This window comes from Lonchura striata, chromosome 7 (genome assembly GCF_050655825.1).
Source record: "Lonchura striata isolate lonStrDom1 chromosome 7, ASM5065582v1, whole genome shotgun sequence".
Lineage (NCBI taxonomy): Eukaryota > Metazoa > Chordata > Aves > Passeriformes > Estrildidae > Lonchura > Lonchura striata.
This window is the reverse complement of record NC_140709.1, coordinates 30,586,464-30,607,562: the sequence shown is the minus strand read 5'-3', so window position 1 is coordinate 30,607,562 and position 21,099 is coordinate 30,586,464. Positions and strand designations below refer to the sequence as shown.

Below are 21,099 nucleotides of genomic sequence, written 5' to 3'. Positions count from 1 at the left end.
TGGGCTTAAAGAGTCTTGGTTTGGCTATTGGTCCTCTCAAATGAGGCTTGACTATAAAATCATGACCCTCGGGCAGCTTGGAACTAGGATTTCTTGCTTAGAGATGGAATATTCCCTGCCACAGAAACTGCATTAACTTCTTTAGTGACAGTTTGTAACACACATCCTGGCTGTTTAATTGGATTTATCATGGCTATTGGGAGCATAAATGTGTTTACAGATTTGTTTTGAAAGCTTTTTTGTGTGTTTTTCTCATAGCAAGTCAACTTCCATGTGGTGCAATTATGTTCAAGATGTTCCCTGTAGCACTGGAATAATGTCAGATTATACTGTGTGTGCATGTTGTTCTTCGAAAGGATTTTATCAGTGTATCACGATACACTGTGGCAGGAGGAGAAAAGAAGTTAGTTTTTATTAAGCGAGGTATAAAAAGCTTAAAACACAAAATATTCTGTCAAATCCTGTTTCCTTATTATAGGAAATAACTTGTCTCTGTCTATTGAAATGTGAAGCTTTTTCCCCTTTAACTTCCTTCCTGCTCCATCCAACTGTGCCAGAACTCAGTCCACACAGCTTGCCACTGTCATGCACAGCCTTTCCAGCATTGAAAGGTTGAGGCAAACGCAGCAAGACATTTCAGAGACAAGCATTTAGGGGAAGTGAAAGAAGAGATAACTTTCATTTGTTTTGGGAAATGTCTTAGTTTTTCTTTGGTTTACAGTGTAACCTGGAAACTTGCAGTGTGTTTCATGCAGTTGCACAGGGGGCCCATGTGAAGCCTGCTCACATCCCCAGCCATGGGGCTGGCTCCAAAGGGATGCTGTGGTACAGGAACCACCCTTGGGTGTCAGGGGCTACAGCACACAGTGCTTACTGTTAGAACTGTCTTATTTTTTCTTTATTTCTTTTATTAGTGTTATTATTAACTTGGATAACAATGCAACTTAAAGTGCAATTTCCTGTCTGATGGCAGTTCAGATATTAAATGTCACATCTGCCTGGTACTTTAATCCTTAACTATGTCAGGTTTTCCCAGCACTTCTAAAAGAGATAGTTGTGATATGTTTCACTCCCTACTGAATAATAGTCAGAACCCCAAATTTCTTCCATGACCCATTATTATTATTATTACTACTACTCCTAATTGTTGTTATTAGTAAGCCTTGTAAGAGAAGTTACTTGGAACAGCAGCACAACAACTCTCCCCGCTGTGGGAAAGGGTTTTCAGATGTCCCCATTTGCATCCTGTCACTCTGTGTGTTGGTCACAGCTTTGCTTTCTGAAAGTTGCACTGAAGGATGACTTTCAGATGCCTCTGCTCTCTCTTGCTGCCTCCTGAGTCCATTCCCTCCCTACAGAGCCTCTCTGTCCCAGGGAAAATTGCCAAGCTCTTGGCTGAGGTCGGCAATGCCATAATCAATGCAGGCATTTGAAAACTAGAAAGCTCAGAGCTCCTGTTCTGGTGACCAAAGGGATGGATGGAAAGATCAAAGAAGAGGACAGACAACTTGGGAGGGTTTTGGAGGTGAACAGCAGTCAGGTTCAGTGCCTGTGATGCACAGAGCATTGCTGCTGTGCCACAAAAATGCTGATGGAAAGGCATGAAGAGCTTGCAGCTGTGCTTTGCTTCTCGAGGAGCTCCAGGCAATGACTTGCTTTTCTGTCATAAGCCCTAATGAGGTAAGGGAGGAGGAGAAGGGATGCAGGCACATCATGGAAAGGGGAATCCATATGGCAGTTGCCCACTAGAAACAAAGCTGAGTGATCTTTGGCAATCAGATTTCTGGTGGCCCTGTGTGCATTCACACAACTGAGAATGGCAGCAGAGCTGAGAGCAGTGTAACTCTGCAAACTTCAGGTAAAACTTCCCATTGGCTTAACAAGCACCAATCTGCAGATCTACTTTGCCAGTTGAAAATTTGGCCTTGATTTTAAAGAAAGGGAAAAAAAAAAAGATAAAAGCCTGAAGCTCTGAGCAGGTATGTAAGAATGTACCCAAGAATGTAGAAACACACCTTTGTGGACTTAATCAGGTAGATATTTGTCAAATTTTCCAGAATATTTGTATATTCAGAAGAAAATCACCTTTAAAAATCAGCATGCTTTGTAGAAACTTGGTGTGCAGACCATTTCACAGAATTTGGGGTTTTACCCTGCTTCAATCAGGGTAAAAAGCTTGAAAGATGAGCTGTCTAAAAGCATTTCACAAGACCCATGAGTCATGCAAAATCCTATCGCATTTTTCCTCTGCTTGGAATCACAGAAGTTATGAATGCTAAAGGAGTTATTAGATCATAGATAAAGAATGCTGCACAATGGATTGGTGAAAAGAAATAAATAAAACCCCCTAATTTTCCTCCAGCTTCTAATTCCCTGAGGAAGAATTCAGTAGACAAGAGTGGAGTATCACAGCTCACCCTCAAAAAGGAGTGGCATGCAGCTGCATCCCTTGCAAAGCTGCTATTCCTTCTATTGGTTTCTTCAGTGCTCCAGGCAAAATGAGTTTTTAAAACCACTCCTTTATCTAGCACAGTTAATTTCTCCACCCTGTACCAGCTCAGCTTCTCTAGCAGGTATGTTGGGGGATGGTGGACCCAAGCTTTCATCTGCTCCCAAGTCTTCTGCTAACAAAATTGCCCATTTGTGATCCCACAGAACCTGCTCTGTACCTGGTGAGATGCAGGCAGGCAGGGAGAAGGTGACACTGTGTTTATGTAACTCAGCTCTACCAGTGCTGCCACTTCTGTCATGTTAGGATACCTGTATCCCCCAGGTATTTTTATTACTAGAATAAATCCTGCCTGGAACTACTGCTGGGATCTGTGGGTAAGTGCTAGGCCAACCTTCCAACTTTTTTTCCCCATATTTATCTCTTATGCCACTGTCACTTCTGAAATGCTTCTCCTTTTAGTTTCTTTTCCCTGAAATCCTGTGGTTGGGTATCCCAGATGTGTTCCTTGTTGATTAGGAATTTCTAAATGCTGAGAAGCAATTGCAGGAAAGCACTGGGCAGTGGGTCTTGTGTGACCATAAACCATAAAAACATTTAATCAGATGGAAAGTCTTGCTTTCTATTTCAGTCACCATTTTTTTGGAGCAAATATTAGAGATCAGAAATTAATTTTGGCATAAATAAAGTAAATTCAAGAAAGAGGATAAACATGTGCCATTTTTTGTCAGTATTTTGTGGGGAAAAAAACCCTACCAGCTGAGGGAAAACAATTCTTTTTAATTGCTTACATGATTGAAATCTGAATAAGCTGGTGTTTAGCTGAGGGAAAATAGTGTAGTTCACTGACTTTGCATGTGGCACAGAGATGAACAGTTCTGCTTCTCAACAACCTGAAACATTCTCAACTGTTCAAGAGGTTTCTAATGACCTCTCATTGCTACTTTTTCAGGTTCCCTTTTTCACACTTTTTTTTTCTTTCCCACAGTCATTTAATCTCTCTCTAAACAGTTCCCTCAGAGAAAAGACAATGGAAAAGAGAAATGCAGCAGCAGCCTTTGGGTATTCAGCTTCTTCCATATTCCCAGCACGATGCAGGATCTGCCATCTTATCTTCCCTCTAGCAGTACATGTGAGGGGTCAGTAACACCCTTGAAACAGGTAAAATTAAGCCTGTCCTACTTTTGGAAGGTTGCAAAATTGCACACATTGCAATGAACGGTGATACTAATTTACTGTAAAATCTTCTGTGTATGTTAATGAGCTAGGTCTTGCCAGTGCTAAAAATAAATCTCGGTGTGGAAAAGGCTTACAGAATGAGGAAAATTGCTCATTACCAAAAAAAATCATCTGTTGTCAAAAACACTTGATCATGTTAGATCTCCAGCTCTCTGTTTCTTTTGGGTAACACCAGACCAACTTATCCCTGCTCCTGAAGGTAGTGGGTGTAGCGAGCAATTTTAATGTTTTCTCTAGTGAGAATGGTGATACAAGACTCCTCAAAACAGGTAAGAAGATGTATCAACTCAAGTTAACTCAGCCTAATTATTTGGATTGAAATTTTCCATGTCAAAGTTTTGCCAGAATGTTTCATTGCAGGAAATGTTAGGTAAGGGATAAAGCTCCCAGCCCTGATAGCATTCATCACCTTGTTGTGGATCAGCACCTTAACCAGGTCATATGTTATTCTTTGAAAAGATGGCAGTGAATTTTGGAAAGAGAAAGCAATTATTGGAGTCAATTTTGCAACCATCCACACAATACTCAAAGGTGACCGTGTCTTTTCTGCTTTGTTTTCTTAGCAAACCCTTTGGAAGAGGTTCTGTTCTGTGTGTATTTCAGTGTATTCAGTGGGGTTTTACTTATGTGTGACCTTTCTCAGTGATGTCAGACTTGCACAGAGGAAAGCAAAGCTGCAGGCTTGGTTTTTGCTTGCTTGTTGCTAAACCCCAGGTCCCATGTGTCTGTGTTGGCCAGCAGTCACTTTGTGACAGATCACAAGGCTTTGCTCCCTTTCATCCAGCTGTCACTGATGCTTCTCAGGCACCACCACCTAGGCTGTATGTCAGGAAAAGGCAAAATTTGGTGGTCTACCTCAAGGAAGTAGCTACAGGAAGAAAGCAGTGGGACTCCTTACTCTAGATCCCATGGAGGTGGCCACGGGTGGGACTGGTGACAGCTGCTGGAGCTGGTGATGTGTGTTGTGTGCTTCCAGCCGTCCCAGGAGGTGTTGGTTTGATCTGAGGTGATCACACATGTCTTGGTGGATTAGAGAAAGAAAATTTATGGTTTGTTTATGTGTCAGTAGCACCAGGATATCCCAAGCATGGGTCAGAACCCCCTGGTGCTGGATCCCAGTGACAAGACAGCCCCAGTTTCAGGGGGTTGGGAGTGAATGTGTGAATTCAGCAGGGACAGAATCACAGAATTGTCTAAGCTGGAAGGGGCCCACAAGGATCATCAAGTCCAACTTTTCAATGCATGGTTTGAACAGGGGTTTTGATGAACGGATACAGAGTCTAGCAGAAAAAATAACATCCTCCCTTTTTCAAGGAGAGTGACTTGTGGCATTGAGTCAGGGGTGCCTTAAAAGACAATAAACTACCTGCTTTATAGGTCTGGACAGATGCTTTGCCATGTGAAGAGCACTTTCTGTAAAATGCAAAGTGTATGTTTCTTTGTTATTGTGCTGTGGATGTTCCCTGTGCTGGTGTGTCACCATGGTGCTGGACTGGGGAAGCTGAACATCAAAAGCTTTAGGGAGCTGTATGGCTCAATTGTTCCTGCTTTCATCATCCATTAAAAAAAAAAAAATCTAAATGGAAGATGAGAACCTGCCTGCCTTAGGCTCATATGGAAGCAATTGTAGGACCAAGCAGCAGCAGGCTACTTTCTCAAAGACAAGTAGATGGTTGAGCCTCTACAGGAAATCTGCAGCAAACAGATCATTCAAAAATAACTTCTTGAGGCTATGGGATGTAAATGAAAAGAAATAGCTAATCAAAAGGAGAAAAAACTGAAAGGAAGTGTTTCATCTGATGTCAGAAGCTATTGGCTTTCATTCTGATCTTCTTGTTTTTTTCGGTATATAGCTTTTAAAGTGCCCTTAAGTCTTCTCAAAAGGTTATTACTCTTCCAGTGGCATTAGAGAGGCTGAGATGATATTTGCAATGAGGGTAAGTGACTCTCTTGAGGTTTTGGCACCCACAGCTCCAGATTAACTGGAAGTGAAGGCATTTAGTAAATTTGAAAATAAGTGCCTCTTGGCCCTTTGCACTTCAGAGAAGTCAACCAGAGTTTTGTGAGTGAGACCAGAGCAGGAACACAGAATGTTCCACACAAGGAATGCATTTTTAGAAAAACTAAGCCCCCCAGAATGAATGCCAGTTCATAACATAGTGGCCTCCATCCTTTTTGTCCAGACTATCTCATCAATGGAAGTCTGGGAAGCCCTGCTGTTAGTTCCATTGATAGGAACAGAGGGACTACCCTTTCTGGTATTAGTTTTGGCTGACCAGAGGTGTAATTCTTACAAATTTCTGTTATTTAAAATCTCCTCTGGTTTCCAGTTTCCAAAGTAAAAGCGCTGCATTTGAGGTCTGGAGTGGATGAAAGCAGTGAGTGCTAATCCAGAACTGGTTTTTGAGATGCTGCAATGGTAGAGAGATGGCTTCAACCATGATGAGGTGGAAGGCCAGGACCTGGCAATCAAAAAGCAGCACAGGAGACAGAAGGATAATACCAATGAGGCATGTGCAAATACATACACCCATATGCATAGCTATGTCTCAGTTGTACAGAAATGTTCCCTGCCTCCCCAGCAATCACTAACCCACTGGTTTTCTTCCAGAAGTCCTTGACAGACTTGAAATGATGAGTAATGACTCCACTTTCTTCCATTCCAGCTGCCACACAGACAAGTATGTTGGTTGCTCATTGACCCAGCAAAATTTGAATGTCTTCCCTTTCTCTCGCTGTCCCATGTCTACCCTGTCACTTATCAGGTGCTTGCTGTTATGGCACAGTGACCTTCTCTCAGCAGGCACTGTAATTGTTTTTTTACAAGAAGAAAGAAAATGCTGGTAGGCAGTGGTACACATCTAGGGAAAATGTCAGCACTTAAACCTGAGCCTTGCTTTTCCCTCTGAGCTGTCAGAGCTGGATCCTCTGCCCTTCCTTACAAGTGGGTTTGAGGAGGTGGTTGTTTTGGCTGGAATTGGAGAGGCACAGGTGGTACCACCAGCTGTAAATTGGAGGAGGCACTTCCTGATTATGACCACTGCCTACACACAGATCACTGCCAAGAGAGGAGCTGGAAGGCACAGAAGCCTTCTCCTTACTTGGAAAAGGAGGGTAGTTATCACTCCCCTCTCCTGCAGGCTTTCACCTGGAGACTTTGGGCTTCTTTGTCAGTGCTTGGCTTCCTAAAATGCTGTGATGTGAATAACCCTCAGCCACCGGTGAGAGATGGATAAAGCAAGGCACAGGGTATTTAAATTGATGCATCTAACATTTAGGTAGTCGGGTCTTTATATACAAATGCATGGCATATTTGAAAGCCAGCTTACTTTTTTTTAAGAGGCTTCAACATGGATTCAGATGTCTACTTAGCCATGGCAAAGTAAGTGGTGAACGACTTCCTGACCTCTGCAACATCAAGATTTTGCCCTCTGGCTCTAAATGTCAGTGGTGTGAGGTTTGTATCAAGTTGCAGAGCAAGCATGTACCAGGCTCACCTGTGAGGAGTTTAGAATGCTGCTCTGGGAGTGGGGGGAGGAATTTCAGAGGGCACCAACAGCTACCTGGTCTCAGCTGCAAGCACACGCCCCCATTTGCACTTATGTATTTTTATTTCCAGGTTACAAATTTTTTATTATTGTCTGGTGCTCATGTCTCCACCTTTATGGACCAGGAATTAAATAATAAACCAGTTCTGCCCTGAAGGAGGGTCCTGAGGGATGCCTTGGCAATACCCAGGGACTCAGGGGTTGGCTTTACGCTCCCCTCATTGCACACCTGAGTTTTGGTAGCTTTCACTGGCACCTTGCTTGCTTGTGTTGTGGTGGCTGGATTGCTTTGCTTGGGATGTGGGACAGGGCTGGAGAGGGAGGGGTGGCAGTCAGCAGCGTGGTCACCACCCAGTGAGGGTCATGAGTCCTTTGATGCCATCTGGTCATTTCATAGAGGTCTCTTACAAGCTTCACCCTAGCAAAACTAGGTGTGTACTCATAGGCAGTGTATTTTCTCTTTTTTCTTTTTTTTTCCTTCCACTTGATCTCTATTAGGACTGGGCAAATAATTGCCTTTTTGGATTTATGGCTGAAAGGCACAGAAGTCAAACTGTCACAAGCACTATTTCTGTGTTTCTGTCTGTAATTTTTGTTTGACTAAAGCAGTGAGTCCGAGCCAAAATGATGATTCCAGCATCACAGTACTCAGCATGCTGAGCTCTCAAAAGCAATTTTATCCCAGTTTTTTTTTTTAAATGTTGTTTTTATATTTTCAAGTGCTTTTTAATCAGAAACAGGTCATTTCAAAGCAAAAAGTTCAGCCCTGCTCTTTTGAAAGCATTGAAATAGTATATTTTGTCTTCTCAGGAGTTGTTCCTCCTTCTCCTCCCTGTGCTTTTCAGATGAAGCTCTTTGTCAGACACAGGCTGAACCTGTGAAGATGTTCAGTTCTGGAGCTCCCTGTTTCAGCACATTTCCCAGCCCTGCTTCCCAAGTGCTCAGGTGACACCGAAGTACCGTGTGTGCCAGCACTTTCTGGCCCTTGCAAGAAGCAGCGTGGGGCTGTGGGGTGGCCACATGAGCAGTGCCAGAGTGGCCATGAGATGCCCCTGGTGCAACCCTGCCCTGCCTCCAGCTTGGAAGCACTGGGATCTGTGCCTCCAGGGAGAGCAGCAGCAGGACGTGTGTGTCCCAAGCTGCTGAAATGGCCATAACCAAAATATCACACAGCCACAACTCTAAAATGGAGTCATTTCCAGGTTTGTGCCTGTTTTGAGGAAAACTAAAGGCTAAATTTTAGCAAAGTTGTTTTGTATTAACTGTATGCTCATAGGTCTTTGTGATGCATCTGTGTCTTCCAACTGATTATAATTAGTGCACTGTTTTATTTACATAGGATTAATGTAATTCAAATGACTAGATGAAATTCTTTGATCTCCAGGGCACAAGAGGTGAGATTATGATGATTTATGATTTTAAACAGTTGCTCCTGGCCATAAAGTCTATTCATTTGAAAATCAATAGAAAGATATCACTTGCCATGTTGATGAGATAATTTCCTCTGCTACTCAGCCCTGACCCTATTCTCCTAGCTTGCATCATCCTATCAAGTTTGGATGCCTTTCTTTTTTACCTGGAAGCTCTGCTCCACCTGATCCTGTGCTCCACCTGATCCTGTGCAGCCCTTCTGTGTCTGGGGTACCCTCCTATTAATTTGAGGCCACTTTCAGATTTATATGCTCCAAGCATGCAAACTCTTCTTCAGAATTCCTTTACCAACCATGCATTCAGTCAGATGGCATAGCTGCCAAAAATACATGCAGCTCCATATTTGTTCTTTGTTGCATTGAGTGAATTTATAGAGACTGTCAACTTTCTGATCCTTAACGAGGGCTGTCGTCTGTTCAGCAAGTCCTGCCCATTGCACAATGGTATGAATATTTATGATGCTAAATAATAATGCTTGCCTCTGACCCTCTTCATCAGCAGATCTAGCATTGCTCCACTGAGGAAGCAGTCGAATCATTATCCTAATATCCAGATGGGGAAACTGAGGTGCCGCAAGGTGAAATAACTTGTCCAATGTCAGCAGAGGAGAGCTAGAAAGGGAATGCAGCTGTCTCTGTCCCCAGCGACATGGTACAGCCACTAGACCCTGCAGCTTTCTCAATGACAGCTCATGAAATTTGCCTTTTATGCAATACATTCTTCTCTATTAACAGCAAGCAATTCCAGTGTTTTGTTCACAGGTATTAATAGCCTCCCTGAGAAATATGCTTCAACATGCATTTTCAGGAGTACTTGTGTGTGTGTTGTGCCCCAGCCAGCAGCTGTGACCTGCTAGGAGGAGGCAAACTAGGGCAAGCTTGCACCCACGCCCCTGCACTTTGCTCCTCTGCTCCAGCACCCCTCCGCTCCTCCAGTGGCAGTCAGGGAGGTTGGGACCGACCACGGAGATGTTCTGCAATACCAGCTGCTGTGTTGGCAGCCTTGGAGTTGCCTCTGGGTCTGACTTACTGTCTTGTCTCCTTGAATATAATTGCTCACTGCTGATTTTTTTCTTTTTTTTTTCCTTTGCCTTTGATTCTGTAGTGCTTGTACCCTACTCAGATTCCTCATCAATCTCACAATCTGGGGAATCTGAGGAAATAGAGAACTGATCATCTGCAGACTTCTTCTGTACATTATGGAAGTGTCCCTGTGCCATGTGCGATTCCAATCTCTTTTTCCTTTAATCAGGCAGAACATCAGTGTGTCAGACTGCACCAGCCGGGTCTGTGTGCTGGGCGGGGAAGGACGGAGCCGCTTCTGCGGAGGTGCTCCCGGCTCCCTGGAGGTGACGGCACATCTCTGGCTTTCCCCTCCCGAGCCCTTCCACCTCCCCACCCTGCTCAGCTCAGCCTTGCAAATGTTCCACGGCAGGCAGGGCATGTTCTGCCCCTGGCCGAGCCCGCTGGGACATGACTCCTGTGCAGCACTGGCTGCGGGGAGTCCTTGGGGAGAGGCAGAACACCTCTGCCTGAAGTCTGCGTGCGCCGCACATGAGCCCGTTCCTCGCTGTTTGGAGGTCTCGAGGGACCAAATCACTTCGTGGAATTGGCCAGAATTGCAATGATTTCCACCCAGGTACCTTAGCACGGTGGTAGAAAAAGCACGTGTAGAAGGTTTGTGTGGGTGCAAGGGTGCGTGCGCTCTTTATACCTTACCCTGGAAGTTCATCACAAGCTTTTCAGCACTCTGTAGGGTCTCTGTCATGAAGATCAGGCAGTCCACGCTAGCTAAGGGCCTTAAATTTTGGCATTTATTCCCTAGCTTGTAAGCATTTTTGGAAGGAAAGGAGATCTGAAATAGAAGTGGAGTTCTGCCACCTTCATCTTTTTTTAGTGTTTTATTCACTTAGTGTTACAATTTTTTGCTTTTACCTACCTGTACTCTTAGTACACTAACAACCATTTAAATACTGAATAGAACAGCTATAAAATTAACACAACTCTATCCATCCCTCCCGTCCCATTTATGCGGGGCAACATCTGAAGGAAACTTTTACCTCCAGATGTCAGGACACATGGGAGAGGGAGCAGACTCAGAGCTTGTGTGTCCTCTGTGGGATGTAAGCAGAAACAGTACCTAGACAGGAAAGTGTTTGAATGTTAATGATAGGAGAGTGCTAAAAAACACTTTAGAAACACTTCCCTGCTTTTCTGCTGGGGAAATCTCAATTTGTTGGCTGCCACTGGCTGTTTGCCCAGCATTCTCAGATCTGCTGGTGAAAGGAGACAGCAGAGCACGTTTGTCCTATTCCTCTTCGCCAGAGTGAGATGCCAGACTGGAGCAGATATGCTGCTGTTCCTGTTCCTAAGGTCACACTACAGTGGAGACTAGAGTCTATTCAAACCTTTCCTACACTTGCCTTGATATATTCAGTAGCCCAGGGCTGAGTTGCACCTCATTCACTAGCAGCCCCTGGAAGCACAGCTAAGTGGTATGAGAATCTCCACAAATCCATTGAAATGCTCCTGGAGCAGTGGTGTTAGTCTCTCTATCCCTAGATAGAGGGATGGACTTCAGTGCTGTCCCAGGAGCTTCTTGTGAGAGAAGGGATTTGTGTTGGGCATCCCTTTTCAAATTTGGCTTTCCACCTTGATGTGCATTGTTCCTACTCCTTTTTTTTTCCACGGGAGTGGCTGAATTTCTGTTGCATGGTATCTAAAGCGTTTAGGACGAAAAGTGTATAGGAGTGTGATACTAATAATATTTTACAGCTTTAATTACCATGATTGTAGTGCCTAGAGGCGTATGCAAAAACATTTTGAGTGGGTGGAGGGGAGGCAGTGCTGTGAACATTTTTGTGGTTTTGCTGGGCAATGCGCAATGGAGTTTTCTCATGGGAACCACAGCATGCCAGGGAGAAAAGCTGCCTCTGCCTCCTCATCTGCCTTGTTGGGATACTGGGATCTTTGGGATCACACCCCAAAGACGAGGAGACAGCCCCAGTCGCTCCAGTTTTGGGGAAAAGCCGGGCTGATTGACACTCTGCTTTGCAGAAGGGCTCTAGGGAAAGGTGCTGCCTGTTCCTCCAGGCACCAGGTATTTTTCCTCAGGCAGCATCCCTTCCGTGCAGTCACCTTCACCCGTGGGCTGATTTTCAGATTGGGCAAGCGCTGATTTGGGGCACGGCCTTGCCAGCAGGCTGGAGAGCAGCGTGCCTGGTCGGGGTGTGCAGTAATGCAGACAGAGCTCCCTCCAGCCGCCCACCCGTGCGTGCCGTGCCTGCGTGGGCAGCGCCAGGGACACACAGAGGGCTCCTGTGTGACACCCACCAGTGTCCTGCCCCACTGCCCGCACGCCCAACGCAATCCAGGGTCACAACTCACCGGGAAACTGGGAAATACCCCGTGCAGGAATGCAAGCTTTCAGAGTTTGGGTGTTACAAAATGAAAAGGGTATGGAAAAAAGGGCGCTTGCGTTTCCCCAGCTCCAGAATGCAGCCTTGCGTGTTTAGAGCTTTTTAAAACTTTGTTCCGAGATCATGTATTAATTTTTAGATGTTTTTATGTAGTTTTGGTGACAGTGATTTGACATAGATGCTACAAAGCCTCAGCCTTCTATTGGAAAACCTGAAGGAGAAATTCAATTTTGCTCGGAGTTGTTTACCAAGGAGCCAGGTCACAACTGTGCTTCCTGCCTGGCCTGACCCCGTTCAGACAAACAGCCAAGGTATGGATTAGCAGGCAAGGAGAAAGGAAAGGAAAACCTGTGTGAAAGGTATTGCCAGCTCGAGGCAGAGCTGGACATTGCCTACAAGAAAAGCTTAACTTAGTGTGGCTTTTTTTCCCCTCACTCGCTAATTTTTTCCACACGTGTAATTATTTTGCTCTATTGTTATCTGCACTAAGTATGACTTACTTAATTTATTACTTATTACTTAATTTTATCACTGAAACGCTGAAAACTCACAGCTTAACCGATTCTCCATCGTACAACAACGCCGTGCTCCCATTTGTCGTCGCTCGAGCCGACGCTCGGTGCTCCCGCAGGGGTTTCTGCAGCGCAGCGTGCCGGCCCCGGGCAGGGCAGCGGGTCCCGCGCGGGCGGCGCGGCGGGGTCGCGGCCCCGGCGCGGTCCGGCCGCGGGGGGGCGCTGCCGCTGCCGGTGCCGCCCCCGCCGGGCGCTGCGTCACGCGGCGGCCGCGCGTGGGCGGGCGGCGGAGCGCGCGCGGGCTCTCCCCATGTGACCGCGCGGGAGGGGGCGGCGTGCGGGGGGGCGGGGGCCGCTCCCTCCCTCCATCCCTCCCTCCATCCCTCCCTTCCCTCCCCTCCCTTCCCCTCCTTCCTTCCCTCCCTGCCGCCCGCTCGGCCCCCGCGCACGGCGAAGGCGCGGCCGCGACGAGGCGAGGTGCGGCGGGGCGGCCCCGCGCCCCCCCGGCGGCGGCGGCAGCGAGGCGGTGGCGGGGACAGGCTCGCCCACCCGCCCCGTCGATGGGAAAGGAGGAGCCTGGGCGGGGGGGGCGCGGGCAGGAACTTCGGCGGGGCTGAGTCTGCGGCCCCGGGACGGCACCGAGGGGAGCCCCGGGCAGCCGGCGGCGGCGGCCAGCTGCGGAGTACGTGCGGGGCGGCCGGGGGGGCGCGGGGACGGCCGGAAGGAGTCGTGCGTGGGTGATTCCCGGAGAAATCCGGCGCGGGGGGGACGGGGGAGTGGGAGGAAAGTGCAGCAGCGTCCCCGCCGCGCGGGGCGGGGGCGGCGGGCGGGACGGCGCGGCCGGGCCGGGCGGAGGCGGCGCCCCGGCGGGGTCCCGGGCAGGGCGGCGGGGCGCCGGCCGCCCCCCGCGCTCGGCGGGGCCGCGCTGTCCCCGGCGCGGACGGCACCCCGCGGGGCGCCCCGGGAGGTTCCTGTCCCCGGGCTCGGCGGCCGCCAACTTGGCGTGCGGACCGCTGCTGCCCGCCCGTGCCCGCCGGCTGGCTCTCCTTCCCGGGAGCTCCATCCCGCGCTGCGGGACCCTGCTCTGGAGGTATTTGTGCGCTCGTCTCGGCCTTGCGCGAGGGTGCTTTTGCACGTTTCAAGTTTCTCATTAGTTGAGGCGAGGTACGGGTTTGTACGTAAACGCGGAGCTCACTCATCGGCTGTATTTTGGCACATCTCAGAGCTAGACAAGACTATTTAATTTGCGAAGTCTCTCTTCTGCAGCTACATGTAATTTTCTCCTCCTGCTAAAAGTCCTTTGGAAACGCTGCAGAAATGTAATGAATATGCAAAGCAGCCAGCTCTCAAACCCAAACCCAGTTTGTCTTCAGAGACTTTTCAAAACGCCCAAAGTGATCAAGATACATTATGAAATAATCACTTTTGCCTAAAATACAGAGATGTGATGTTTCACACTTTCTCCTTGTATTCGTAATTTAATTGGTGACAGCTCAATTAGAATTCACCTGAAATAAAATCTCTACAATCGGTTAGAGTTGCTCGGTTGCTTTTACTTCCCGTGCAGCCTTAAAAAGCAGGAAACCTTGTCCCATGCGTACATCCCACAGCTCCTGAGTTTTCCTTCTCCCGGTGCTTCACCCACATCCACCCCCTGCCTGCTTCAGCCGCGCATCTTCCTGCCACCTCCGGGAAGCGTGCGGCTCCGAGCTCGGAGCGGGCACAGCGGGGAAGGAACCGGTGTTTTTCCGTGGTTAAAGATGCTGAGCGGGGCTGCCGCTGCCCCGCTGTCCAGATAGAGGGAGCAGGAATAGGTTGTGAGTCCTGCACTAGCTGTTTACAAATATTTAAGAGCGCTCTGTGGTGTCTCTGTGGTTTCTGTTTTCCTTTTTCCCAGGAGTTATGTTTGTGGTCAGAGTTAAGGTGACAGCCAGCGTTTGGAGACAAGGGCATGGCATGTGGGGTGATGGGCTGTGGATGTGAATGAGGTAATGTGGAAAATCAGAATGCATGGTTGTGGGTTGCAAAGGCTGAGTGAAAATCTAACTTGTGATTTCCTGGTTCTCCCGTGGCTATAACCGTATGCAGCCTTGTGTTTATTTTAAACAGCTTGGTCTGCTGTGGGGAGTTTTCTGGCTTCTTTGTTCTATATGTGAGAAATGTAAGAGATGGCTGCTCTTAGCTCTGCGTGTTCTGACACTTCTCACTGGTATGGACAGCAAGCAGAGAAGAGGGAGAAATAGTGGCTGAAGTGCTGTGGCTGTGTTCACTTCTTCCTTTAGACCCCCACCCTGTGCCAGCTTTGCATTCCTGCATCTTGCTGGAAAAAGAGTTTGCAGTTGTGTTAGGTATACCTGCTCACTCCTGAGGCAGCAGATTGTTCTGGCTGGCTTTTTAGGATTTGCCAGAGGACATGACCAAGCTGTTACTCCTGAACCAGGTTGGTTTGGGATCACAGATTAGACAGCCTAAGACTTATTCAGCAGGCTGCAGAAGAGGGGGAGCACACATGGTGCCCCAGGGTCTTATCCAAGATGCTGTTCCTGGTGAGGAGCAGACACAAGTGTCCTGGCTGTGAGCTCTCCCTGCGTCTCCTCATTGTGTAACCTCTTCTCATGCTCACCCTTTGCCCCAAAAGCACAGTCCCTAGTGCACTAAGAAATGAGAACAGTGGTAGAAAGCAGTATGTCAGGTCTCTTAGATACAGCTTAAAGGTCACCCGAAAGATGTGGGGCGCCGAGACTTGAGTGGGTGTGCTAAGGCTTTGCGTAGCCGGCCGGGTGAGCAGAGCCAGCAGCAGCAGCGCCAGGTGTCCTTTGGGTTAACACTCTCCTCGGGTTCAGGCAGTGCTGTGCTGCTTTCTCAGCAGTCCTTGCTTGTTGCTTGTCCTCTTCCTAAGCTTCGTCTTACTCCTGCAGGTGGACTAGCATAGCTGCTTCCCGGGCTTTGTGGGCTGTGAGCGGGGCGAACCCGGGACCGGAGCTCATGTCTGGAGAAGCAGCGTAGCTGGGAGAGGCCTTCTCGGAAAGGGGAGGGAGCCTTCCCCTTGTTGCAGGTTAGAAATAACTTGGGATGGCATTGAGGTGAGTGCTGGAAGAGCTCTGTTTAATGCAAGGAGAAAAGAGGTTAAAAGGAGGAGCGTTGGAAAACGCCTTCTCTGCAGAAATCGGTAGCGGTCGTACACGGAAAAATTGCTCAGCCCTCTCCGGAGTTACTGTACTGAATTTGAAAAACAGAATGGGTCTTTAAAGTATGAAGCAAAGGGATTTCAGCCTTGCTTTAAATGCAAATCTCAAAGCAGTCTGAACCATGGACTTGCTGCTGATGCCTCCATAGTACATATTAATCCAGTTTTATCTGTCATGAGGAGATTTGTTGATTAGAAGCCTCTAGGTAAAGGCTGCTCATGGACTGGTGCTGCTCTTCCAGCCTGTGGGCTGGAAAAATGAGTTCAGTTCCATGGCTTGCCTGGAGCTCTTGGGCTGTGTATAATTTTACTGTCACCGTCCTCCCAAGATTCAATTTAGCTCTCTGCACAAAGTCCATTTATGTAGATTTATGTAGATTTTGTGCTAAGATGAATAACTTTCAGAGGAAATGGGCCTTTTAAAAGTTAGAGAAGTTAATTTGTGGTATTGATGGTGAAAAGTCAACATCATTTGAAATGGGAGGGTAGGAACAGTTTACTGGAATGCCACTAAACCATAAATTGTTAATTTTGTTTGTCTTGACCTAGTTTGTCCAGAATGGGAGGATTTTTCTAAGAAATTCAGTGTATTAATGACATTTCTTAAAACAGTGAATTCTGTGCCCTATAAAAGGTTACCTTTAAGTAATTTTCCTCGTTTTTCTTGTTTCTTTGAGGGTAGACAGTACTTGGTTGATATTCTGCAGTTAACTATTCTTTCTGAAAGCCAACCTGTGTTTCTAAAATATGTAGCTCTTTAATATTTACAGTTTCACCCCGAGTTCCAAAGTGTGTATTTTATTAGCTTTTAAGCTCACCAGCAGCTCCTTGAGGTAACTGCTCAAATCTAAACTGCTATTACTGCCCCTTCTGCTTTGCACATACTGGCACACATATCAGGAATGATATATTCAGCTGGTGGTTTGGAGGTGTTGTATGTTTTGAGTCTTTTTTTTTCCCCTGGGCTTCATCTCTTTTTCCTGAAGAGATGGACTGGCAGTATCCTGTTGCTGCCACATACATTTCTGGGAAGTTTCTTTTGACTTCCTGATTTTATTTTTCTCTAGTAGAGTTAAATCAGAATTTTGCAGCAAAAGTCCGGTCTTCCAGATGCCTTCTGAATAGAAGCTGGGCTCTGCTGGTTTTATCTGTATGTTCGACTTGCTGAAGAAAAGGCTTATATTGTGAAAGAACCAAAAAATACCCAAACCATTTTTTACAATAGTTTTCAGGTTTTACAATATGCAAAAGCACATACTGTAAAAATAATTTCCCCTCTGACTTTTACTTTTGATAACCAATCTCCCAATGCCCCATAGCAAATCTATTTGCTTGCATTGCAGTTTTGGAGGAAGGGGAGTTGCGCAGTATTAAAATACTTTTCCCCTAGTATGTATAAATCTTTCTGTAGGTGTTGTTTTTTAGATTACTACTGTGTGTTTTTTCGAGTCCAGTGTGACAGTAGAGCCAGAGCAGTATTAGCAGACCTGCTCAATGTTTTAGTTCTGTTACTTTCTCAACCAACTATAAATTACATGCTTTAGACTTTATTGATTGGTGGTTCAGTGTAGTACAGTAATACTGGAAATTATCTGCTTGTTCCTGTGAAAGCCACCATAGAGTGAAGAGGTGTGTGTGTGAGATCTTAGAATTCTCTGTGGAGTTTATTAGTTGTGCTATAAGTGGATAAGGGGTTTATGAAGTTGAAAGTTGTGCACATGTTTTTTTCCTGGCACTGTAAGGGCTGAACACCGCAGCGATCTGTCTGTTGGGAGCCTTTAAGCACAATTGCTGTATTGCTGAGTGATATTTCATGTCTCAAGTGTCAATGACAGGCAGCCTTGTTAGCAAATGAAATGGGCAGGTGAATTTAAACTAAAACTAAGGTTTTTAAACTGTATGTGTTGGAATCCATCAGTATTTTAGCTTTGTCTGCAGCTGTTGCTGCCAGAATTAAAATCAGCAGATGCATTACATCCTTTTTATGTGAAACAGGTAAAACTGTAGAAATATTTGCTTCTTTAAGACTCTCTTACTGACCCAGCTTCATTAATCCTCTGGGGTTCTGTGAATCACTTTTCTTCTTTGTTTGCCTTTTACAATCCTCCACACTTTCTATGGAGGAAAAATGATGCAACAATTAAGAAGAATCTAAATATATGAGATTTTTTTTCTTCAGGAAATTGAGTATTCTGTAATTCTGCAGAATGTGTTTTGTGATCATTTTGATCTTAAGATATAAAAGAGAATAGAGTAGAATCTGTGAGCGATATTGGCTGACATTCTTGGGAACAAACATGAAATAGGAATGTTGAAAACAAGCTGGCTTCATGTTTGAATCATCTTTTTTGTAGGTGCATCACAACTATCTGCTGATTCGGTTTCTTTCAAAAATGTTTCCATTAAGTTAACAAGTCAAAAAATAAACCTTTTGCCCTTATTCATTTCTGTGGGTGTTCTTGTAATGAGAGAAAGAAATGCTGTCCTCTGAGTTGACAGCCCTGTGGAAAGAGGGGTGGCAGGACAGTACATCTGGATGTTGGTGCTTTGGTGCTCATCTTCTCTCTGCTCTTACTCTTTGCAGGTTCTGTCATCCGTGATGGCGTCAGCTCTGCCCAGAACCCTTGGAGAATTGCAGCTGTATCGAATACTACAAAAAGCAAATCTCTTGTTCTACTTCGATGCCTTCATTCAGCAGGGTGGTGATGATGTCCAGCAGCTCTGTGAAGCAGGTGAAGAGGAGTTTTTGGAGATAATGGCTCTCGTAGGCATGGCCAGCAAGCCACTTCATGTCCGACGGCTGCAGAAGGCTTTGAGGGACTGGGTCACAAACCCTGGCCTTTTTAACCAGCCTCTCACCTCCTTACCAGTCAGCAGCATTCCAATATATAAGCTGCCAGAAGGATCTCCTGCGTGGCTAGGGATATCCTGCAGCAGTTACGAGAGGAACAGCAGCACCAGAGAGCCTCACCTGAAGATTCCAAAATGTGCTGCCACGACGTGTGTGCAGAGCGTGGGCACGAGCAAATCTGATGTGGGGAGCTTATCACTGCAGGGCAGCAGCGAGCCCAGACTCTGGCAAGGACACCACACCACAGAGAGTGAGCACAGCCTTTCCCCGGCTGACCTTGGCTCTCCAGCCTCACCAAAGGAAAACAGCGAGACCCTGGATGCTGCTGCTGCTCTGTCAGTTGCTGAATGTGTAGAACGCATGGTTCCCTCCCTGCCCAAAAGTGACTCCAATGAAGTCAAGGAGTTACTGAAAACAAATAAGAAACTGGCAAAGATGATTGGTCACATCTTTGAGATGAGTGATGATGACCCTCACAAAGAGGAGGAGATCAGGAAGTACAGTGCAATATATGGCAGATTTGACTCAAAAAGAAAGGATGGCAAGCATCTCACCCTCCACGAGGTAAAACGGCTTGAGTGGAGCTGGGCTTTCTCTCCTATTCCTACACCTTTGACAAGATGTGTTTACAGGGTACACTTTTTGTATGGGCACTTCTTGCTGAGTGATGAGAGTCGTGTGTCTGAAAGGTGTGCATTGAGTCAGCCTGGCCTGACATGGACATCTCAGGTGCAGCACAGGTCTCCTTTTGTGGGTGTGTGTGTGCGTGCACGTGGTGATTTGGTGTGATCAGACTGCTAGGTTGCTGGTGTGGGCCTATCAGACAGAAGATTTAGAGAGTTTGGCACCAGAATAGGAACCAGTATCGCCCTGAGCATGGCCTTGGGGATTCTGAGGATTTGGTACATTCTTAAAGATGTTCTGTATGGTATTTCCTTGCAGCTTTGAGAGTAGACTTGTTTGTAAGATCAGTAAGTAGAATTCCTTGTGTCTGATGTGACTACTGCCTTCTGCTGTCTTCCCTCACCTCAAGACTCTGCTCTGTAGCTTGTGCACTTTAGATGAAAAGGATTCTGTCAATGAGGTCCCTAAACCCATTGGCATGGATTTTTTTTTGTTTGTTTGTTTGAATTGGGATGAAACTCAATTATACAACCTGTGGGGTTTTTTTGGGTATAGTAGCCTTAAGCCTGTCAAATGATGTGCGGACTGCACGAGGAGGAAAGGATGTCTCCAGTATTGATGGGTGGTTGTAATCTGAATGTTTGTTTAATCCCCGAGTAGCATGTCTTCCCTCTTGTCTTTGAAAGTTCATGTGGGCCTCCCTTGCTCCTCTTGTGGCATTCCTGAGGCTCACACTGCAAGTGTTGTAATGCAATAGGTGTGTCTGTGTGGGGAGTCGTTTCCTAGTGCCAAAGTACTGTACAGGAGGAGAACAAACATTAATTCAGAGTGCTGCCAAAACACTGTTGATATGAATGCTGCATCAGCATTTTCACAGTTAACAGTGATTGCAAAATTTCAGTTGGATTTAAAATTTGGCATGTAAGGCTTAGTTCCCAAAAGGAAAGGCAGTGTTTATGTTACAGGAGTGCCAAAAAAACTGTACTGGCTTTAGCCTTTTTTCACTTCAAGAAGTTTTGTAGGTGTGTGATCCATAGCATAAGACTGAGTTCTCTTTATGTTTCTGAGTAGAAGGGCAGAAGGAAACAAGGCGTATTTCTTTACATTTTTGTTTACATATTTGCATTTATAAGGCAACTGCACATCACCAGCAGTGACTTGACAAGGGCTTTTACTGCAGACTGGGGAGACACTTCCACAGTAGTCAGCCACATTCCTACCACACAGTTCTAGTTGTACAGCTTACACTTACGTGCTCTGTGGCTTTATGTCAAACACGAAAATCTATGAATTCATCCACTGTACAAGACAAGATCTCATCTTACTCCCCTGACCTTGTGGAAGTCTCCCTCGTAAAAGAGCAAGTTGTGTATGAGATGGAGGCAGGCTTTGAAAGGATTAATTGTGTAGATGCCCTGAATACATGGCTGCAGATTCAGGGTTCAGAGAAAGGGGGTTCTCCTCACCTGAGGATGGAAGCAGTCGAGGTGCACAACAATGTGTGGCTGTGTGCTTTCACAGCCTCTCTCTGGGGTACCAACTGCAGAAAACGCTCTGAAATCTGGGCAGACTGCTTGTGGGATAATTTTCTGGCATCCAGCAGTGTACTGGAAGGTGGGCTCCAGAGGCACCTTTTGTGTAGGCTCAGGAGTGGCTGTGCAAAACTGGGGGAATGAACCCTCAGGTAGTAATTGAAGGAGCGGGATAGCAGTGAACTGGAAGAAGGACAACTTCTCTGCCTTGTTCATTTTTCTTAGAATTGCACTACAGATCTTTACTACATCATTGTAAAACCACGTTTAAAAACGGAATGAGAGCATGGTTTGGCTTTAGGAAATAT

The 21,099-nt window shown here is 46.3% G+C and overlaps 1 protein-coding gene across 10 annotated transcripts in view; it reads left to right on the top strand.

The window, feature by feature from the left end:
• The window catches only part of NAB1 (NGFI-A binding protein 1), a 47,656-nt gene that overhangs the window by 8,671 nt on the left and 17,886 nt on the right, over positions 1–21,099 (top strand). The window contains exons 1-3 of one of the 10 annotated variants that reach the window (XM_085585299.1): positions 13,200–13,279; positions 15,516–15,680; positions 18,369–19,199. In XM_085585299.1, the coding sequence (XP_085441425.1) occupies positions 18,384–19,199 (816 nt within the window). In that variant the 5' untranslated portion in view covers positions 13,200–13,279; positions 15,516–15,680; positions 18,369–18,383. Of the gene's footprint in view, positions 1–12,968; positions 13,075–13,122; positions 13,280–13,493; positions 13,688–13,788; positions 14,586–15,515; positions 15,681–18,368; positions 19,200–21,099 lie in introns of those variants that run through there. The other 9 variants (XM_085585300.1, XM_021531381.4, XM_085585303.1 and 6 more) reach the window with 9 other exon arrangements.